Source organism: Petaurus breviceps, unplaced genomic scaffold (genome assembly GCF_028583685.1).
Source record: "Petaurus breviceps papuanus isolate PSGF00001 unplaced genomic scaffold, PetGlider_PUasm1.0 176, whole genome shotgun sequence".
Classification (NCBI taxonomy): domain Eukaryota; kingdom Metazoa; phylum Chordata; class Mammalia; order Diprotodontia; family Petauridae; genus Petaurus; species Petaurus breviceps.
The window spans coordinates 32,954,875-32,978,802 of record NW_027185771.1 but is presented as its reverse complement, the minus strand read 5'-3'; the positions used below and the strand labels follow the sequence as shown (position 1 = coordinate 32,978,802).

Genomic DNA, 23,928 nt, shown 5'->3' with positions numbered 1-23,928 from the left:
TTACAATTAAATCTTTTGACATTTCTTACAATGCAAAGATATTCAATTATATTTATATACCACTATTTGTTTGGCCACCTCCAATTAATGGGCATCCCCATAGATCCTCACTTTTTCCCCTTTTGGTCCTTCCCTTCAAGATCAAAGTTTTTTTGTCTGCCTTTTTGCTTGTTTTTATTCCCTCCTCAGTATTATCCTTCCTCAATGCTGTCCCCCATTTTCATTTGTTTCCCTATTTATTTTGATGTATTTCTATGCCAAACTGTTAATATGTGTGTTCAACCCTCATTTTTCCATTTCACATAGGTGAGGTTCATCTGATGCCTGTTCTCCCTATCTCTTCCTCTAAATTTGAACATTCTTCTCATTCATCCCGATTATAAGAAACATCGAGTTCCACCTCTTCCTCCTCCTTTCTATACTAGTCTATTCCTTTTACTCTCCTTTCAAAGCCCCTAGAAGAGAACCAATCCACCTCCACTGGGTCCTGTTTTTCTCATTTAACTCCCTCAATACCCTTTGAAGACATCAAGGTATTGAAGACACATTCAATTCTTTCCCCCCAACAGAATGTTAGCTCTACATTATCATACAGAGTCTTCCAATTCCTCAGATAAATTGATCTTCCTAGGTTTCTCTTGAATCTTGTGTTTGCATTTCTAAGTTCCTAATTAGTTCTGGTCTGTTCATCAGAAATGTTTGAGAATCCTTTATCCAAAGGGTTTGTCCTATGGCCACATGTGGTCTTCTAGGTCCTTGGGTGTAGCCTTTTGACTAAGTCAAAGTTTTACATAACAAATCTGTATCTTCTCATATAACAGGTGTTGTCATGAACAAGATGGAATGGGTTGTTCTGCTTGACCCTAAAAGAGAAAATTAGGACCAAGAGGGAAGCTACAGGAACACAGACTTCAGTTCAGCATATGAAAAAGAGAAGCAATATGCCATGGTATATAGAATGCTGATCTTGGAGTTGGGAAGATCTGGGTCCTGACAATAATGGCTACATGATTATGGGCAAGTCACTTAAAACTTCCAGTGTCCTAAGCAAGTTTAAGTTATGGAGAGGCTACAGATCTTCACTGATGGAGAGACTTCAACAACTGGAATTCCCCACACAGATGAAATCATATATCTCTACCTCTCCAAAAGGATAAATTTTATAAAAATGAGAACTGTGTAATTACCTGTAAAATACCTATAAAAGTAGACTACGTTGTTTTGTAAGGTATTGAGTTTCCCATCAAAAGAGGTATTTAATTGGGGGCTGATGACCCCTTTTTGGAGATACAGCAGAGAGTATTCATGCTTTGAGGAGGGACTAGATGACCTCTTGGATTCTTGCCAGCTCTGAGATTCTGTTTCTAACTGCTCCAAATCACAAAATAGGCTATAATAAAACTGATAAGAATCACAAGACTGGAGTTACACAATTTTATGTCATTTTATATTTACTTACATACTTTACAAATATATTAAGTGGAACATGTGTCAAAAAACTGATACTGATGATAGCATAATCAAATTAGTTCAGTGCTATAGACAACCTGTCAAGAAAATACTTTTTCAGTTCAATAAACATTTATTGAGCCTCCATTAGTGAGGCACTGGGGATACAAAGATGAAAACAACACAATACATAAAACTCTCAACCTAGGCTTTCAAGGAGCCTACGGTGTAATTTAATCCAAACATCAAATCTGGTGCAGGAGAAGGAGCCTCTGTTTGAGAATCAATCTGGTGCATGAAAAATACCTGTATGTTTCCATAACAGGTACCTGGATATTTCCATATCTAGATCATAACTTGCTCTTGATGGTTCTGCGCATCTTTACAAAGTTTTGCTCACATGATGAAGTGAAATCACTGAGATCATATTCAATATCAAAGGAAGGTTGCTTTTGCAAAACAATGAGTGCAGTCAGCAGTGCAAACCATGCTGTCAACCCCCAGATTTGATAGGTTGATTGATTTTGGGGATCTGTGTAGCTAAAGCAATGAACGAGACAACGGTGACCAAAATTAGTCCAGTAAAAGGAATAGTGTGTGTGTAGACTCAGGAAATACTCCAGAGGCACCAGGAACACCTCACTCACTTCATGCGGATTAGGCTGGGCTTGGAATGAACTGTCTATAAATCCCACAACTGGGGTTACCATGGCACCTTTCTGAAAGTGGAGCACAAAGAAAAATTAGAACAAAATTAATCAATAGGACTTTCCAATTTCTATCAAACCCAATAATATACCACTGTCAAATGTGCTGAAGGAAATCATAAAACTGAGCTGAGTCTACTACATATTCATGCTATCTAATGTCAAGTGCTGCACAGCAAGCCTGTCTTTCATTTTTGATTAACCCCATTAGACTCTTCACAATGCCTATTCCAAACTTTTTTTCTCCTCAGGTACCTAACTCTATCTCCAGCTCCCTTTTTCTCAGCATATGATCTGACATGAAAAGACCATCCAACATGAGCTTTTCTAACTCTGCTCTTCCACACTCCCAAATCTCTCAATGTCCTCAACTGTATCAAAAGAAGTATCCATCTTTCTTGCTAAACCCTCTCCTCCAAATTTTACTATTGATCCCATCATCCCCTTCCATTCCTCCAAGACCTTTCTCCAAAAATCATAATGCCTTCCTCATGAATCTTCAATGTCTTCTTTTCTACTGCCAATATGGAGGCAGTTAGGTGGTAGTGAATGAGGCAATGGGCCTAAAGTCAGGAAGAACTGAGTTGAAATACATCCCCTGACACTTACTAGCTATGGGATCCTAGGCAAGTCACTTTACATCTGTCTGCCTCAGCTGCCTAACACCCACTTTATAGGTGTTTTGAAGATCAAATGAAAGAATATTTGTTAAGTACAATGCCTGGCACATAGCAGGCACTCATTAACTTCTTATACTCTCTATCCTCCACCCCTCCCCTTACAGACTCCTTCCCCTCTCCCTACAAATATGCTCAGGTCCTTCCTGTCTTAAGAAAAATCTTTCCTTGAACTTGGCACCTCATTAAGTTATTGTCCTTTCTCCTCATTATAAAATCACCGTTTAACCCTTTGTAATTTGCCTTTTAGTTTAATTGCTCTAATGAAATAACTTTCTCCAAGCTTCTCTAAGACCTCCTTATCACTAAATCCAATCATGTTTTTTTTTCCATTCTCATTTTCCTTGATCCTCTAAGATCTTTCACACTGCACACAACTCATTTCCTTGAGTTTCTTCCCTTGGCTTTTGTAGCACTGCTCTTTCATGATTCACCTTTCAACTCTTTGTTGACGTGACCCCTAATGTTCAATCTTAGGCTTTTTTGTCTTCTATCTTCTCTCTTGGTGATTCCATGGCTTCAATTATCACCTATATGTAGATGACCCCTAAATCTATACCTTCACATCCAATCTATCCTCTGAGCTCCAGTCTTTTATTTCATTACCTATACCTGAATATCTTGGAGTAACTTGCACCCAGTATATCCAAAATTAATCTCCCTATTGAAATCCTACCCAACCTTAAAGCTTTATCTCCTAAGCCTACCCTTTCCTATGTTCCAGAAAAACTGGACATCTCACCATTCCCTCTCTCATCCTGTCCTTTACCATCTCCTGATATTTCCTCTGACTGAAAGGGTCTCCTTCAAACTTCACCTTGGCCTATTCTGATGGCACCTCATCCATGAAGCCTTAGGATTACAAGTTCCTCAATGGCAGGGACTGCATCTAATTTTTACCTTTGTATTTCCCTTAGGAGCCAACTACATAATACTGAACATAGTTTGTTATTTAATAAATTTTAAATGAAATCTAGAAGTTGTGTTTATTCAATTTTGGTTCCCAAAGCTAATCACTTGCTTCAGATAATCTATGTCAAGACCTTGCTCTCTACTATCAAAAATAAACAATTAAATTTATCAGTCTAGTTTTCAAGAATGCAGTTTGGATTTGGAATACATCACTAGAGTTGGTGTCAGAGGATTTATGTTTGAATCCCAACTCTGCCATTACCTATGTGACCCTGGCCGTTTTGAGATTGTAGATATAGAACTAGGAGATTCAGAGGTCATCTAAACTTCTTCATTTTACATATGAGAAAACCAAAGCTGAAGAAAGTTGAAGCACATGTCCAAGGTCACAGAACTGGTAACAGAAAGTCCCTTCTCCTTTCTCAGTTTTAGTCTCCTCATCTGTAGAATGAAGGGGTAAGACTAAAAAACTCTAAGGTCTCTTCCAAATCAAAGTCCTCCAATATAACTTTTTTTTTTAGCATTATTTCATGATTCCTCTCCATATATAAGCACTCTCTGTTGCAGTCAAAATAATGATTTGTATGTTTCCTTACATAATGTGGGCTTTCTTGCCTCTGTCCATTTGCTTATACTGTCCTCCACATATCAAATGTCATCCTTTCACCTTTTCCTGTCACCACTCCCCTACGTGGCTTGTATTCCCCTAGTAGAATAGAAGGAACTTGAAATTAGGCCCTTTTTTTTTTTTACTAAAAAAATGCTTTTTTACTTCTATATTAAGCACTTAGCACAGTTCGTGGCATGCAGTAAGCACTTGGAAAATGTTCTCTTTCTCTCGTTCTTTCTCTTTCTGTCTCTCTCTACCCATCCTCTATCTCTGCCTCACCCCCTTTCCCTCTCTTCTATTTTCCTCCCTTTCCCTCCATCTGCTGTCATTTTACCTTTGCTTCAGGGTCCACATTAGTTATCCCTTCTCCCATGAAGACTCCCCTATTCCAACACCAAGCTAGAAATTCTCTCCTACTCCTTTGGGCTTTCAGAGTAGTTTTTTGCAATATGATATTTATTCTGTATTACAGTTCTATATGAACATGTCCCTTACTAAACTGTAGCTCAGAGACTAAATCTTACATTAGCTTTCTGTAATCCAATGCCAAGCAGGGAACCCTTTACAGAATATATTTAATATTGAACCAAATCTGCCCTAGCTCTACTTACCCTTCTGAGCAGTAAAGGCAGAAAGAAAAGGTAGGGTCTTGTACTAGGCTTGGAAGGCAGTAAGCCTCATAGGGCTCATGATCTGGTAGTAGAGACAGATCTGTACAGATAACTAATGCAAACTAGATTACAGTACATGATTAAGAGGAATTCAGTTTAAGGGAAAATCGCTTTGTGACATCTGAACTGGGCCTTGAAAGATGGATAGGATTTTGATAGGCAGAGATGACTAGGAAGAGAACCAATTCTAGAAACAGAAAATAGAATAAATAGGGACCCCAAAGTGGGAATGTTTAGTTTGGCGAATAATCTGATTTGGATGGGACAAAGATAACATGTCTGTGTAGTACACTGAGATAAAGTTGGACATATAGGAGAACACCTTAACTGTGGAAGGCATTGAATGCTAGGAATGGTAATATGGATTTATTTTGTAGACAACGGACAGCAACAGAAAGGTTTTGGTTAGAAGAATAATGACTTGTATATAAGGAAGATTGCTTGGGTAACATGTGAAGGATCAATTGGAAAGAAGAGAGACTAGAGACAGAAAGATGACTCAGAGGAGGTGATTACACAGTACAAGTGAAAGGTAATAAGAACTTGAACTATCATAGTGACAATGTGAGTGGATATCTAGAGCAGAAGACTTCTAAGGTTCCTTTCAATTTTAATACTAAAATAAAACAAATGAAAGGAAAATCATAAGAATAATTTAATTCTCAAAAAAACATGACAAACGAATAAAGTATTCCTTAAGTTTTGAGTCTGCTCATTGTTCTCTTCTACCAAGACACTGGCTGGCTTCCAATCTCCAGATATAATATGAATCTATCTGGATATACTAAATAATACAAATATTTCCTTTTAGCCAAGATCCTGAAGCCCAGGTTGGGTGCCCAAATCCTCACAGGAAGTAATTTTTCAAAAAAAATTATTTGGAACTATTTTGCTGCCTGGTCATCACCCCAAAAGTCTGACAGCCTCTCTTTGTCTTTTCTCCCACACTCACTGTATAAGGACAGAGGTAGTATGGATCAGAAATCAGGATACCTACTTCTGTGCCATGTGACTTAAGAAATGCTCCTTATCAAGTCTGGGCTGGTTTCCTTTTGAGGGAGTTGGATTAAAAGTCTAAAGACTTTTAAAGCTCCTACATTCTATGATCTATGCTATAAGGTCTCTCTAAGTTTGGACATTCTGTATTCAGATTTCCGTTCTAGCTCTGACATTCTATGAAGATATGAGGCCTTGTAATTTATGAGGATTTTATAGGCTTGCAGATTTGTCTGTGCAACAGCAGCAATGTAAATGCCTGAAACATTTTGAGACTGAGGATTTTACTTAGCTATTGCTAGAGAGAGAAAAAAGAGATCTGGGTAGTCATCTAGTCCAGTCCCTACCTAAAATATTGGTCTCCTCTATCTTCTCCACATATTATCTCAGTCTCAACTTGAAATCCTCTGCCAATAATTAGCTGTGTAATCATGGAAGAAGTCATTTTTCCTCTTTGGGTCTTGGTTTCCTGATATACTAAAAGAGGAGATGAAGCTGTATGACTGCTAAGATCCCTTCCAGTGTGAAAGCATTATGACTGTAATACTGCCCACTGAATTTGGAGCAAGAGAACCTGATTCCAAATTTTGACTATACTACTTATTATTTTTGTCATGCTGGGCAAGTAATAACCTCTTTGGGGCTCAGTTTCCCCATTTGTAAAATGAGCAGAGATGAAGGTAGGGGGTCAACTAGATGATTTTTAAAATCCCTCGTACCTCTAAATGCTGATCCCTAATTACTTCGACTGATCTTCATGTATCATTTCCACTTCCCTCAGAATTCTGGTCTTCCTCTGCACACACTCCTGTTTGCTGATAACCTTTCTAAAATATAGTGTTAAGAACTGAACATTATTCTATATATGATCTTACACAGACAAAATGAAGCAGGACTATAACCTCCATCACTCTGGATGCCAAGTTTTTCTTAACACTGTCTAAGAATGTGTTAGTCTTTTTATCAGTCACTATATTGTCTCATAATGGTATTGTCTAACAATAAGCTTGGAGGCAACTAAAATCCTCAAGTCATTTAAATATTAACTAATGCACACCAGGTCTCCCCCATCAACTTGAGAATGCTATATTTAGAGGGACCATAGAGATCATTTAATCCAGTGCTGCCTCTTTATGGTGGTAAAAATAAGGTCTAGAAAAATTAAATAACTTGTTAGTAAACAGCAAGACTCAAGCCCAGGTCTCCTAACTCTGAGTCTGATGAATTTAGGAGCTTTATTGTAAGAACTTATATGCCAGACTTTCTTGTCCCTAAGTACTCCTTTGTTGCCTAAGTGTAGATTCTGCCAGTGGAATGCAAGTTCTGGCAAGCCTTGCTAAGTTGGAAATTCTGTCAGGTGACTGACTCTATGTCTGTTGTTCAAGAACCAACCTAGCTAAGTGTGAAGAGAGTTGGCTATCAAAGGATTAATCTTTCTCAGTGGATATCACTCATAAATGCTACCTATGGAGCAACTGTGATCTGTACTAGCTGAAGGAATAACCACATCAGTAAAACCCAGAATCATTTAAAGTATTAATATATATAAGACCTTATGTTTACTGCTGCCGAATTTTATCTTGTTGGTACCAGCCAAGTGTTCCAGTGTGTTATGATTTTAAAATCTTAATTCTTCCATTCCTCCCTTCTAGCTTCATGTTACCTTAAAATATGAATATATCTTGTGATGAGGACACAATTGAGGACAAAACTATTGGTTCTAGTCCATAATTTTTTTTTTCCCAAAGAAATGTAAGGATCTCACCAGCAACAAAGGAAGAAGCAGCATGCAAAAAGCAACATGTAAGGCTATTACTCTGGATTTAATTAAGATCAATGAAATAGAGAACTGACAATGATGAAAAGTAACAGGAATATTTGGGAGAAAGGGACTCTAATATATAAAAGTCTATAATAACAAACAAAGAGAATGTTAGGCATGGTGTCATATGAGAGATGAAGTCCTAGACTGTTTCAGAAAGTCTCAGTCCTTACAAGAATATGGATTCCTTCCCCTTGGGTGAATCCTTTGTGAATGGTAATACTGCTTTGATAAAAGAAATATCAGTACCATGGTCAGTGGTTGTGAAAACTAGTACTATTCAATGGTTCAGCACTGGGGCAGGGGACAGCGCCAAGCAGTTGCTTCTGAGAAGTTAGCATTTCAGCCTTGCCCTAGGAATATTTAAGGAGGAGCAAGAACTATTACCCTTTACGTACCTTAAATGCATTGAAAGTGTACCCTCTAAGTCTTCTTTCTCTGGTTATATATATATATACAGGTCCTTTAACATATCTTCATATGAATAGAGGGTCTCTAGTCCCCTTACCATTCTGGTCATCCTCCTCTGGATACGCTCTACTTTGTCAATATCCTTCTTAAAACATTATGCTCAGAGTTTAACCAACATTCTAGATGCAGAGTAGAGATAAGCAGGGCTACCCTCTCCCTCATTATGGATGCCATGCTTTTCAGAGAGGGGATATCACAAGATAAACTTGGAAAAACACAAAATTCTAGCCCATACTTTGGTTATATACGGCACAAGACGACAGATGACTTCCACTTGGTGTGGTTGAAGTCCAATTTCCTCCTGAGCTTCCCGGAGAGCTGTGGCTATTTCATCGGTGTCTCCTGGATCACTCTTTCCCCCTGGGAAGCACACTTCCCCTGGTGAGGTACGTAACTAAATATTAAATGAAAATTACTAGATTATTTAGCTATATAGTTATTCATCGCAGAAATTATGGATTTTTGTCTTTCACACTTCAAATCCTCTAATACAGGCCCACTGACAAATTGTGTAACAGTCATTAGTGGACCTGGTGGCTCAATGTGAAAGTTTCATCACCGGAGAGCTCGCCATGAAACTCTTGAATATTTTTAGATAATATTTGTGAAGATTGACTGCTAAGGTGGCTAAATTTGGTGGAAATGGCACTGGCACTAATACCATTAGTCTTGTGACGTGTTCAAGAAGTACAGGAATACTGAACAATCTATGGGCCTCAGGCAGACAAATGCCAAGGTCACATAGGTAATGGCAGCGCCAGGATTTGAACACAAAAACTCTAACACAACTCTAGGGCTGTACTCCAAAGCCACACTACATCCTTGAATGCTAGACTGAGAAATTTAAACATGTATTTCCTGACTTCAAGCCCAGCACTCTATCCACCCTGTTTCTATTAACTTAAAGCAGGTCAAAGAAATATATCACTAAGTTAAGAAAACAGTGCTTCCCATCTTTCCCCTCTTTACCTCCTAATAAGAGATAAGAATGCAAAAATGGTAATCCCTATAAAAAGGACAGAAAATATAAGAAATGATTAAACAGCAAACAAAGGAAATTTTCAGGTAACAAGTATTTATGAAACTTCTACTATTTGCAAAGCTCTGTTGAAGAGATTAAAAAAAAACCAGTTACATTGCCACAAGTTTCCATTTTACAAAACTTTCCTAAAAAATATCTGAGTTAAGGATGGCAGTATGATCATACCCATTTTACAGAGAAGAAACTGTATTCAGAGAGGGCAAGTGTCTTGTCCAAGGTCAAAGGCCTAATAAGTGGCAGAGTCAGAATTCAGACTCAGGTCTCCTGATTACAAGGTCACTACTGTAGCCACCATACCATAGTACAACTTCAAAATGTAATACATGTAATGAGTCCAGACAAAAAGGGGAAGGTGGTAATTTGTCCAGTTTAACAGAAGTGTCTAAGATATGAAGGAGAGTATTAGGCCAAACTCTAAAACGAGTTAGGTGGCACTTAATAGGGAACCCATTAGCCAAGAATCCTGGCTAATCAGTTTGGACTTAATTAAAAAGAAAGTAGAAAGCCACTGAAGGTCTTTGGGCAGCAACACAACATCATTAGATACTATAAAGATAATTCTTTTTAGTTTTTTTACATATTTTCTTTTTATAGCACATTTATTTCTTCATATCCCATCCCCACTAGCCCAGCGAGTTTTCCCTTGTAATAAAGTTGTGGGGTTTTTTAATGTCAGCAAAACCAAATGATACAGTAGCTAAGTCTGACAGCCTATGCAACGTTAGGAAAATTATCTTTGCAGATTTGTGAAGGGTGGAATTATAGAAAGAGGCTGGAGGCAGAAAGACCAGTAAATAGTCTATTATGATAGTTAAAATAGTTTAAATGATGTGGCAAATGCTCTAGCTATGGGCTACCTTTACCTGGCAGAGAGAAAGAGACAGAGAAGAAAAGACATTGGATGGGGAGCCAGGAGACTTGGCTTCTAGTGATTCTCTTGCCCTCTCTGCAAAATGAATTATTTGAACTTGATAAGCCCTAAGGTCCTCTCCAGTTTTTATAATCTATGGCTCTAGGATCATGAGCCTGAGACAGAAAGTGAAGGAATGTTTGTGGCAGGGAATGCTATTGCTCTGGGAATTGTATGAAAAATGATAGAAGTCTCACAGGACAGTCTGGTATGAATGCCAATTGAGTTAGGGCTTAGAATGTCTTCCATTTATCTTTGATGTTCTCATTTTCTAATTAGCTACAATATAATGTTAAAATTAAAATGTTGAATAAAGGCATATGTCCTGTGACTAGATGTATCTGAAATGTAAGGCATTATCAAGGTGGTGAATGAAGATACCAGAACTGGAGGAAGAATACCTGAGTTCAAATTCTAGCTCAGCCACTTTCTACTGATATGACTTTGGACAAGTCACAACTTCTTTGGGCCTAATTTTCCTCATTTGTAAGATTTCCTCTAAGGTCCTTCCCAGTTCTACATCTGCAATCTATGAAAGGCAGCATGGTTCACTGGGAGAGTGCTAGACTTAGAAGATCTGGATTTAAGTCTTGGATCTGATTTCTTTCCCCTCAGCATCAAGACAGTGAACTGCAAATGGGGAATATTTCATATACTATGAGATGTGGCTGCTGTGTAAGCTGATTTTAATTTTTTCTTCACTGAATGGGTTTTATGAGAAGGAAGTAGTACACTGGAAAGTAATTGTGAGGTAAAAATTAAAATACATCAAACAATTTTAAAAACATGGTTCCCTTATACCCTAGCTATGTGACCACATGAGAAGACACTTCACTGCTCTGGTAATCCATTATTCATTTTACATAAAAACAAAGAAATACTTGCATAACTTCCTTCACAGAGTGATTATGAAGATCAAATGAGATGATAAAAATTTTGTAAACCTTAAAATTAGATAGAAATGCAAGCTATTATCATTATTGTTGTTTGGAAAGTCAAGTTTTTTTGAAAAATCTTATTTAATATTTTTTTTCCAAGTTACATGTGAAAACAATTTTAACTTTAATTTTTTCAAATTTTGAGTTCCAAATTCTCTCCCCTCCCTCTCTCCCCCATCTCATTGAGAAGACAAGCAATTTGACATAGGTTATACATGTATAGTCATGCAAAAACACATTTCCATGTAATTCTGTGAAAGAAAACACAGTCAAAAAAAAAGAAAAATAAAGAAAAATTATCTTTGATCTTCATTCAGGCTCTAGCATTCTACCAGTTCTTTCTCTGGAGATGGACAGCACTTTTCATCATAAGTCATACAGAATTGTCTTGGATTATTGTATTGCTGAGAACAGCTTAGTTATTCATAGCAGATCATCATGAAATATTGCTGCTAATGTGTACAATGTTCTCCTGATTCCGTTCATTCATGTAAGTCTTTCCAGGATTTTCTGAGGGCATTCTGCTCATAATTTCTTTTTGCTTTTTTGGAGGTCAATTTGGGGTTAAGTGACTTGCCTAAGGTCACACGGCTAGATTTGTGTTAAATGTCTGAGGTTGGATTTGAACTCAGGTTCTCCTGACTCCAGGGCTGGTGCTCCTAGACGCCCGTACTTATCATTTCTCTTTTTTTTTAATTCAATTTTTAATTTATTAATTTGTTTATTTCCTTTTAGTTTACAGGATTCAATTCCACAATTCCTTGAATTTCACATTTTGTCCCCCTCCTTCCCTTCCCCCCCATGGCGTCTTATAATCAAGTATAGGATCTGTAAATACTTTCACATTATACAATGGTCAGGTTATAAAGATGGATTATACCAGCTGGAATGAAAAATGGTAAAGAGGACATAAAATCAAATAAGAGAAAGAAAAAGATCAGGTATTATTTAGTTCTTTCTAGTTCTTTCTCTGGATGCATGTTTTTCTCTCCATCATGCGTCTTTTGGGATTGACTTATATCCCTGCATTGTTGAGAAGAGTCCAGTCTATCAAAGTTGGTCATCACACATACGTTGTGTCTGTAATTGTGTACAAATTCCTCCTGGTTCTACTCTTCTCACTCAGCATCAGTTCTTTTAAGCCTCTCCAGGTAAATATGAAGACCGCCTGCTCCCCATTTCTTATAGCGCAATAATATTCCATAACATGCATATACCACAACTTGTTCAGCCATTCCCCAATTGATGGACACCCCCTTAATTTCCAATTCTTTGCCACAACAAAAAGAGCTGCTATAAACATTTTTGTACATATGGGTCTTTCTCCCATTTCTATGATCTCTTTGGGATATAACCCTAGGAGTGGTATTACTGGATCAAAGGGTATGAAAGTATTTATAGCCCTTTGGGCATAGTTCCAGATTGCTTTCCAGAAAGGCTGGATCAGTTCACAACTCCACCAACAATGCATTAGTGTTCCAGTTTGCCCACATCCTTTCCAGCATTTGTCATTTTCCTGTTTTGTCATCTTAGCCAATCTAACTGGTGAGATGTGGTACTTCAGAGTTGTTTTGATTTGCATTTCTCTAATCAATAGTGAATTAGAGCATTTCTTCATGTACTTATAGATAGCTTTAATTTCTTTCTCTGAAAACTGCCTGTTCATATCCTTTGACCATTTATCAATTGGGGAATGACTTGTATTCTTATAAATTTGACTCAGTTCTCTGTATATTTTAGAGATGAGTCCTTTGTCAGAGACATAGGTTGTAAAGATTCTTTCCCAATTTCCCACCTCCCTCCTAACGTACTTATCATTTCTTAAAGCACAATAGTATTCCATCACAACCATATACAACTTGTTCAGTCATCCTCCAACTGATGGACATACCCTCACTTTCCAATTCTTTGATATTACTAAAAGAGCTGCTATACATCTATTTGTACACATAGCTCCTTTTTCTATTTTTAAAAATCTCTTTGGGATACAGAACTCATAGTGAGTACTGCTTGGTTAAAGGGAATGCATGGTTTTATAGTTCTTTGGGCACAGTTCCAAATCGCTCTCCAGAATGATTGAATCAGTATACAACTTCACCAATAGTACATCAGTGTTTTAATTTTCCCACCTCCCTTCCACCATTTGTCATTTTTCTTGTGTCATATTAGCCAATCTGATAGGTGTGAAGTAGTAGCTCAAAGTTGTTTTAATTTGCAGTACTCTCATCAATAGTCATTTAGAGCATTTTTTTTTCATGACTATAGATAGCTTTGATTACTATGTCTGAAATCTACCTGTTCATATCCTTTGACCGTTTATCAATTGAGGAATGGATCCTATTTCTAGAAATTCTAGAAAAATAGTTTTCTATGTTTGAGAAATGAAGTCTTTATCAGAGAAATTCACTGTGGAAATTTTTTCCCCACAATGATTACCAACTATGTATTTTGCTCCATCCTATTTTCCCTATTTATCCTACTTTCCCTCTCTCCTTTTACCCTGACCATTCTCGAAAGTGTTTTGTTTCTGACTTTTACCTCCCCCAAACTGCCCTCTCTTATACCAGCTCATCCTCCCTTTCATCCCCTTCCCTTTCTACTTTCTTGTATGGTAAAACAGACTTCTACACCCAACTGAGTGTGTATATTATTCTCTTTTTGAGCCAATTCCAATGAGAGTAAGGTTCATGTGCTCCCCTCCTTGCTTCCTCCATTTCCCTCTCCACTGTAAAATCTCTTTCAGGCTTCTTTTATGTTAGATAATTTAGACCATCCTACCTCTCCCTTCCCCTTCTCTCAGTGCATTCTTCTTTCTTATCCCTTAATTTTATTTTTTTAAAATAACATTCAACTCACACCTCTGCTTTCTATCTCTATATACTCTGACTGCCCTAATAATGAGAAAGTTTTTAGGAATTGTAAATATAATTTTTCCATGTAGGAATATAAACAGTTTAACCTTATTAAGTCCCTTGCAATTTCCCTTTCCTGTTTACCTTTTCATGCTTCTTTTGCATCTTATACTTGAAAGTCAAATTTTCTATTAAGCTCTGGTCTTTTCATCAGGAATGCATGAAAATCCTCTTTCATTGAATATCCATTTTTCTCCCCTGAAGGATTATACTCAGTTCTGCTAAGTAGGTGATCCTTGGTTGTAATCAGTTCTTTTGCCCTCTGGAATATCATATTCCAAGCCCTCCAATCCTTTAATATAGAAGTTGCCAAATTGCGTGTTATCCTGACTGTGGCTCCACAATATTTGAATTGTTTCTTTTTGACTGCTGATAGTATTTTCTCCTAGAACTGAGAGGCCTAGTATTTTCTCCTAGAACTGAGAGGCCTGGACTTTGGCTATGATATTCTTGGGAGTTTTTATTTTGGGTGATCACCTTTCAGAAGGTGATTAGTGGATTCCTTCAATTTCTATTTTACCCTCCGGTTCTAGAATATGAGGACAGTTTCCTTGATAATTCCTTTTTTTTTTTTGTCTTTTTTTTGAAGGGGGGAAGGCAGGGCAATTGGGGTTAAGTGACTTGCCCAAGGTCACACAGCTAGTAAGTGTGTCAAGTGTCTGAGGTCGAATTTGAACTCAGGTCCTCCTGACTCCAGGGCCAGTGCTCTATTCACTGCACCACCTAGCCATCCTCCCCACGTGCCCCCTCCCCCCACCCCGATAATTTCTTGAAAGATGGTGTCTAGGCTATTTTTTTTATTAGGACTTTTAGGTAGTGCAGTATTTCTCAAATTATCTTTCCTGGATCTATTTTCCAGATTGGTTGTTTTTCCAATGAGATATTTCAAATCTTCTTCTGTTTTTTTTTATTCTTTTAATTTTGATTGCTTCTTGATATCTCATAAAGTCATTAGCTTCCACTTGCCTAATTCTAACTTTTAAGAAATTATTTTCTTCAGTGAGCTTCTGTACCTCCTTTTCCATTTGGCCAATTCTACTTTTAAATGAATTTTTCTGTTCAGTGAATTTTTGTATATATATTTTTCCATTTGGTCAATTCTGTTTCTCAAGGCATTCTTCTCTTCATTTGATTTTTGTATCATTTTTACCATTTGGTCTATTCTGGTTTTTAGGTGTTATTTTCTTCAGTATTTTACCAAACAACTGACTCTTTTTTCATGATTTTCTTGCATTACTCTCATTTCTCTTCCCTAGTTTTCCTTTACCTCTCTTATTTGATTTTAAAAGTTCTTTTTGAGCTCTTTTATGGCCTGAGACCAATTCATATTTCTTTTTGAGGCTCTGGATGAAGGAATTTTGACCTTGTTATTTTCTTCTGAGTGTGTTTTGATCTTTCTTGTCACCACAGTAACTTTTTATGGTCAGAATTTTTTTTTCTGTTTGCTCATTTTTCCAGTCTATTTCTTGACTTAACTCTATGCTAAAGTGGGCTCTGCTTCCCAAGTGGAGGGGGCTTCAACTTTTTTTGTGCAGCTATTTCAAGGGGTAATCCTGGGGACCTGTTAAGTTTTTTGGTTCTTCCAAGGTGGTATGATCTAGGGAGAGGTGTATTTACTATTTTCCTGTACTGTGCACTATGTACTGTGTGGTTTGAGTAACCACAGGTACTCTTTCCAACTCTGTTAACTGTGACCAGGGCCCCTGCTCCCCTGCAGCCACAAGCTCTGCTGGGTTACTGGTCCTCCTCACACTGGGACTAAGACCCAGGACTGTGCCCCAGATTCAAGTATAGGCGATGCAACAGAGTTCTACCCCTGGTGCCAGCAAAGAGACCCCTATAAATCTTCTGACCCTTTGTCCAATTTCCTTTTCATCTGTGGGTTGAGAGATATGGACACTTCTGCTGCTGCCACTAATTCAGTCGCCCCAAGGCCTGCTCCTGGTTTGCTGGGAGCCTAGTCTGCACTGGCATGGCCTGCCCTCCTCTCTCACTCTAGTGCAACAGACCTTTCCTGCCAACCTTCTAAGTTGTCTTGGGCTAGAAAATTGTTTCACCCTGTCTTTTTGTAGGTTGTTACTCTAGAATTTGTTTAGTCATTATTTAAAAGTATTTGAAGGGGTCTGGGGTAGAGCTCAAATGAGTCCTTGCCTTTACTCTGCCATCTTGGCTCTGCCTCAAAAGTCAAGTTTTTAAAAAAGAATTCAATGGCCACATTAAGCATTTATAGGTTTACAGTATTTGAAGATGAAAAGGAAATATGATATCATATAGTCAAACCCTCTCATTTTACAAATGAAGATACTGAGGCCAAGAATGATAAGTAATGTTCCTAAAGTCAAACAGCTAGTAGGTGCTTTGATTTCAGATCCAGAGCTCTTTCCATTATACTACAGCAATTTATAAGATAATTTGATTGAAATATTTCCATCAATCCATTTAAAGGTTCTTCTGGGGACTTTTGTGCTAGCAACTATAAGATCTGAAATGCAGTTGAATGAACTAAACTAACAACATTCCCTTTACTCCCTTTTATGGACAATAATACTTTATATTTACATAATAACTTAGAATTTACAAAGTACATGATATGCATTATGTCATCCAATCATTATTAAAATTAAATGGTTACTAATGAGGGAATGAGTTTACCATACTGAAGATCTTTATTCAGAGGATGGATGACCACTTGGGATTTTATAGAAGAAATTCCTGCTTTTGATAGTGGCTGGACTAGATGTCCTCTGAGACACTACAATTCTAAGTAAAGTACTTAACTGTCTATTACATGCAGGAAGCAGATGTTTAAAATGTGGCCCCTCACCTCATGAATGGGGAGGAAAGACCTAAGCAGATGTAACAAGAATGACCAATCTGATTAAATGCTATAGGTCTTCAAAGAAACAGTGTAGACCGGAATATTTAGGTAAAACTTCATGGAAGAGTGATCACCTGTCTAAAGCTAAACATATTATCTTTTCCCCCAAACCCTCCCATCTTCTAAACTTCTCTATTACCAGCACTGCCATTTCCCAGTCACTTGGTTTCACAACCTAAATGTCATCCTTGACCCCTCACTTTCTCATCCTCTATAACTAATCTGTAGCCAAATCTTATCAATTCTACCTTTACATCATCTCTCCTTTAACACTGCCACCATGGTAGTATAGGCCCTCATCACCTTAAGCATGCATTACTGTAATAGCCTTCTGTTCCGTATCCCTGTCTCAAAGTCTCTGCCTGCTACAACCCATCCTCTACTCTACATCAAAGTGATCTTCCCAAAGTGCAGGTTTGACCATGTCACACACCCCCTCTCTTTAGCCCTAAAACTCCCTTTAATAAATTCTATTGGGGTGGGGAACCTGTGGCCTTCTGGTCCTTGGATAAGGCCTTCTGACTAAGCTCAAGTTTTACAGAACAAATCCTTTTATTAAGGGGATTTTTTTTTGGTGAAGTTTGGATACAATCAAAGGTCTACATTTGAGGACCTAGAAAGCCACATGTGACCTTGAGGCCCATTCCATTCTAGATGTTCCCTTCTACTTCTACGATTAAACATAAAATCTAGTCTGGCTTTTAAAGCCATTCATAACTTGACCCCTTCCTATCTTTCCAGTGTTCTTACATTTCATTCTCCTTCACATATTATAAAATCCAGTGACACTGGTGACCTTGTTTATAAGATTAGCATGTAAGATTTTGTTAATGTTTTGCTAACATCTAAATAAATTACATCTATAGCAGATTTACTAGTATAGGACCAAAATTTTTAAAAGCAAATGATGTTAGCCAGATATGATATGTTCTTGAAGCCATACTGGCTATTAGTGACTATTTACTTCTTTTGAAGATATTTAGAAAACTATTCTTTTAATAATACATTTTAGAATTTTTGTCAGGAATCAAAGTCAAGTTCATTGGCCTATAGCCTGCAGACTTTATTTCCTTTCTTTTTTGGAATCAAAAGATTTCTAATTATCTTCCCTGTTTTAATTAATAGATCTCAATTACTTCAAATTATCCTTAATCTAGACAAAAATCTATTATTAAGACCTGCTAAAATTGTTTATAACTTGGATGAAAACTGCTTTTTCCCAAAGTTACTCCAACAATATTAGAACTGAAAGGGAGCTTAGTTACTATCTAGAATGATCTCTTCAGCGAGCATTTAGTGTTACCCCCAAGAGAATACAAGCTACTTGTGGGCAAATATGGGTTCATTTTTGTGTTTGTATCTTCAGCACCAGCACAGTGTCTGGCATAGAGTAGGTACTTAATAAATGCTTATTGACTGACTGATTCATCAAGTGGAAGCCCTAAGGGAAATGGAAATCTCATCTTGTATTGGTTTGTGGGAAGGCTAAAGGACACTGTGGCTCTCAGTATTATTATGGCTTCTTAATATCTTTGGTACTATGATGGAATTGGCTTACTGGTTTTGGGATTCGGTTTTCTGGTATCTAAATAAATGTTTCAGTTCTGTCCCCTATATGGAGAGTTTGGTATATTTTGCGATTGACTGTCATGCAGTATTTATAGTCAGTCTTCATCGTGATCATGGGTGCTGTAAATATTACATTGCATATATATTACATTTGGCAACAAGAATGGGATTGAAAAACATCAGACCTCTAGTTGGAGGCAGAAGGGATTCAGAAGAAATGGCTATCCCAGGATAGGAGGATTTGCCTTATGCCTCCCTAGCAAAGGAGTGGTCTAAAAGTACAGGGCTCTGTAACTAGGAAACTAGGAACAGAGACTACAGCAGGGAGAACCTAGAGATTTAGAAACATGTTTACAAAGAATACCAATAAAACCTGGGAGAGAACTGTCGGCAGTGAGTAGAAAAGGCTGGGTTTTACTAAGAGGCTACCATATTGTGTGTAAAAGTAGAGACGAGCTGTTACAAGAGTTGGCCAAGTGACAGAATTCAAGCCCTCTTTTAGAAGAGTAAACTCAATCTCGGGTGGTAGAAGAGAGAACTGGAGAGTCTCTGGAAGGAGAGAGGGCTGTTGTAAATTTGGCTCAGAAAAAGAAGAAAAAAAGTAACATGAGTAAAGTTCATACAGCTTTGGTAGAGTCTGAGCCCAGTTGCTATGATGACTTACAAGAAAATCTATGATACAACATTAAGGGATACATTGTTTCATGGTGAAGCTTTTACAGGTGCAGAGCTCATCCCATACTTAGAAGAAGGCAGGAGAATCACGGAGAGCAAGCAGTGTTCAAGGAGATACTTGAGGATTTCACTCAACAAGAGATTTGAGCAGATTCACACAAAGGATGAGAGAATCCTTAGTGTCTTGGATGGTAAGAATCACTGATGAAGGCGCTGCAGGGGTAATGATAGATCATGTGGACTGCTTGAAATTTATAAGTATTTGTCCAGCAAAGTTTTAGAGACTTTCATTTGGCAGGAGGTAACAATATGGCCACTGTTAGCATTAGCTGCTAAAGGATGCAATAAATTTATCCTGCTGATTCTACGTGGCCTAGTGGAAACAGACCCTAGAGACTGTATGAGAAAGCTGAAAGAAGTAATAGAAACTGCTATCATAGTTGGAGATGCAGACATGTATCATGAAATCCCCTTAGCAGTTCCTCATAGAAATACCATGGTGAAGGCAGCTTCTCCTGATTATAAGCACCTACTTCTGACTCTACTAATTGGTGAGATAGGGCACCTTCTTTCAGAGGTGCTGGATAAGATTTCACAGATAAGTGACTTAGGAGAATGGGAAAATGATAAATTTCTTCTAGAGAAGAGAGTAAATATTGATCTTGTATTGGTTTGTAAGAAGGCTAAAGGATGCTGTGGTTCTCAATGTTATTACAGCTTCTTAATATCTCTGGTACCATGATGGAATCGGCTGACTGGTTTTGGGATTCAGTTTTCTAAATGTTTCAGTTCTGTCCTCTACCTGGAGAACCTGCTATATTTTGTGATCAACCGTCATGCAATATTTACAGTCACAGTCTTTATCGTGATCATGGGTGCTGTAAATATTGCACTGGCAATACAAGTTTGCAGCTATATCATAAATAATGTACAATTATAATGAAAATAAAGTTTGGATTACATTAAGTTCTTGCTTATTTAGGTATTTGTATTTTTGGACATGTACTAGGTATATGGCTACTGAAGAGTCTTTCTTAATTCATTAAATAGTTATAGAACAGATGAGTGTTTTAAACTAGATTACACTGGTTTCAATCATTCCATAAAGAGGCAGTGTAGGGTAGTGGTAAAAGGTACTAGATCTGGAATTAGAAGAGCTTGATAGAATCCTGGATGTTTTATTTATTAGCTATTACTCACTTATTCTCAGTTTCTTCTTCTGTAAAATAAAAAGAGCTGGTTTCAATAATTTCTACCAACATCCTACAGGCACTGAAATTTGAGAAGGAAAACCTAAGTGCTAATCCAAGTCCCGCTGAGCAACACAACCATGGACAAGTCACCTAGCTTCCCAAGGTGTCAACAGTGTGAATCTAATTGTTGACACTTTGCTCTGAGTAAAGAAAGTATCAGAAATACTATACTAACCTAATACTAAATGTAGCCCCCAAAAAGGTCAATAAGGGGCCAAGACACATACAGTGAATTGAACTGTTATGGCACTCAAAATATACAAGGACAATTTATTGTGTTAAAGAAGTAGCAGCAACAAGAGTAGCACAATGTAGTAGGAGAAACCCTGGGCCTTATGGTCTTCTCCTAACTCTGAATTTCCTCCTCTCTAAAATGGGTATAATGGGGTAGCTAGGTGGCACAGTGAATAGAGAACCAGCCCTGTAGTTAGGAGGCCCTGAGTTCAAATCTGGCCTCAGAAACTTAACACACACACATACTCACACACACACACACACACACACACAAACACAACTAGCCATGTAACCTGGGGCAAGTCATTTAACCCCAACTGCTCTACCTTCCCCCCTCCAAAAAGCAAAAAAAATTAAAAATAAAATGGGTATAACAATACTTGCATTACCTACCTCACCAAATGATGAAGAAAGTACTTTATCAACTTAATGTTAGTTATTATTGCTAAGTTTTCTTCAGATCACTCTGACTGGGAAGGTGCTTCACCTACCTTCTTTGATCGGACTGTGAAGAGCAGATAAATCTTTTCTTCTTTAACCAACAAAGGTAGTAGGACAGAGCATTTAGTTGATAACCACAGGGAAAACTTGGTTCCAACATCATGCTTTCTTAATCGGACTTTAGCAGTATCCTTGGTAAAATTTTTGCTAAGATAAAAACAAATTCATGAATTTTAGCACAGTATTTCTCTTAAAAAGTTCTAGTTTGGGGGCAAATCACTTTCCCTCTTTAGGTCTCAGCTTCTTTATCTGTAAAATTTAAGGACATAAAACATTTAATCCACCTCTCTTTTAACTCTGACATTTTGTGCTCTAAACTTCCGTGAAACTACATGGCAGAGAAAGCAGTGATCACTAAGTACCAGTATGGGTTTGAGAACAGGTCTAAACTTTGTTTACTTGCTTATTTATTTACTTTGGCGAAGGGTTACTAGACTGGTAGATCAGAGGAATGCTATAGATACGGTATACCTGGATTAACAATAAGGAATTGAACAGTCTCTCATTACATAATTTGTGAACAAGATAAAATATGGTTGGTTTAGAAGGTCCATCCATGTCTGAGGCTGATTTCCTTCAGCCAATATTCTAAATTAAAATTTAGGTGCTCTTTCCAATTCTACTCTTTTATATTCTAAGGTCCTTTCTAGGTCTTATATTCTGTATTTTTAAGGTCCTTTCCAACTTGAAATTCCATGATCTAAGAAAATATCAAAATGTGTTTTTTTTAATGTTCTAAAAGCACTTTAGTTATAAGATTCTAATTCTTGGTGAGGAATGTTTTTAGAAATTCAGTAGCTAAGAGATGTTAAAATCCACCTTTACAAATAAATTAGCTATAGCAGATACCCTGAGCAGAGGAGTTGAACACAGGGGTCTTCAGTAGTTCTTAGTGTAGTAGAATCAGATTAAAATGTAATTGGGAAATATTTAACAAAATAAAATACAATAGAACATAGATGATATTAATATGGGGTTTTCTAAGTCAATGTGTGGCTCACAGGGATCCTTATCTACTTTTTTTTTAAATTGAGTTAGACAACATGGACTTAGAGGGGCCTAGATGAATACTAGGAACATTCTCCCTGGATGACCATACCTGTCTTCAGTCATTCCCCCTCAGCCATAGTTTCAATTTGCATCTGCATTTGTTGTCTTGGTAGTTGTCTTCACCTCTGATACATATGACTTTCATACCCTGTATTTGACTATAAATTTTTTAGCTAAGGTTTTAGTGTCTCCCCATAGTACCTGGAAATGATTATATGAGAGTTGAGCAGGACTTTAGAACATAAGAGCGGCAGAGCTGTAAGGGACCTTTGTACTCCTTCTAACAGGTATACAAAGTAGTCTATCTCCAATAGTCTAGGATTTTTAACCTTTTTGTGTGTGTCATGGATCCCTTGTCCGATGGGGTCTGGTTGAGCTTGTGAATCTCTTCCTAGTTTGGAATCATGAAGACCTGTGTTTATATCCAGGCTCAGACACTACCCCTGTGACATTGAGCAAACCCCTATCTGCTTCAGTTTCCTCATCTGTAAAGTGGGGTAATAATAGCACCTCCTTCAAAGGGTTGTTGTAAGGATCAAATATTCGTAAAATGCTTAGCACAGGGCTAGACACATGGTAGGCACAATATGCTATTTTTATTATTACTGTTATTCAGCCTGTTTCCTCATTTATAAAATGAGCACCTACCTCCCTGAGTTGCTGTGAGAATCAAATGAAATAATAATTGCACAGTGTACAGTGCCTGGCACATAGTAGGTGCAATATAAATTCCAGCTATTATTATTATTATTATTCAGCCTCAGTTTCTCCAAATTAAAAACATAACAGCATCTACCTCCCAGGGTTGTTGTGAGGATTAAGTGAGATAACACTTGTAAATCACTTTGTAAACGCTATATAAATGCCAGCTATTATTATAAAATACATAGGGTTATAAAGGAAACCAACTGAACAATTTTCAAAATATATTAAAAATCTGAAACAAAAGGTTTATGGCCCCGGGTTTCTGAAGTCCTGCCCTACGGAGTCCAGGGCCTCGTGCCCCGTCGGGTGGAAGGAATAACGAGGCTGGAGCGCGAGGGGCGCGGACTCAGGAGAGCGGGCTCGGTACCGCGGCCCTCCTCGGTACCCGTAGTGCGCCATGGCCCCCTGAGCTGCGGTCATCCCTGCGTTGCCGCCGCGCTTCCACACGACCCTCGCTATTGGGACAGCCCCGGCCGGAGGGGAGTGGAAGCCCCTACGGCGGGACCCCAAACCCAGCCTAAGACTCGCCCTCCCAGCCAGGGCCTCACCATGGCCGCTCCATGGGCTTCTGTCAGCCGCCGCCTCCCTCCGGGCACTCATACAGAAAGATTCCCTCCTCCCCGGCCAGCCTGTCTCCTCCCTCAGGACCCAAAGGGTTGGTGAGCATGCGCACAGTGCAGACTTGAGGCCGAGCATGCTCAAACGGCTCCAGCACTAGTACGGGGATTTTAGATTGTCGGAGTCTCGATGACTCATTCTCCTCATTGGCTCTTCTGCTCCCAGCTCTTCCCGTGCCCCAGTTTCCCAGAAAAAAATGCCGTTTCTCTAAGAACTTGGGGGACCAGGTCTGAGCACCGAGTAGGGAGAGTGGGAGGAGCTAATTGGAATGTCCCACCCCATTGGCCCTTCTCGGTCCCTCATTGGCCCTGCCCCATTTCTCTTATCG

General features: G+C 38.2%; 1 protein-coding gene across 2 annotated transcripts; it reads right to left on the bottom strand.

Annotated features, from left to right (window-relative positions):
• Positions 1-1,420: 1,420 nt before the first annotated feature.
• On the bottom strand, positions 1,421-23,684 carry NUDT7 (nudix hydrolase 7). Of its 2 annotated transcripts, XM_069085866.1 has the most exons (4): positions 23,531-23,684; positions 21,218-21,374; positions 8,551-8,709; positions 1,421-2,168 (listed from the first exon to the last, which is right to left on the bottom strand). In XM_069085866.1, the coding sequence occupies exons 1-4, from the start codon at positions 23,542-23,544 to the stop codon at positions 1,800-1,802; spliced, it is 699 nt and encodes a 232-aa protein (XP_068941967.1). In that variant the 5' UTR covers positions 23,545-23,684; the 3' UTR covers positions 1,421-1,799. The 2 variants fall into 2 exon arrangements, with proteins under 2 accessions (XP_068941967.1, XP_068941968.1); XM_069085867.1 differs by lacking the exon at positions 8,551-8,709.
• Positions 23,685-23,928: the final 244 nt, after the last annotated feature.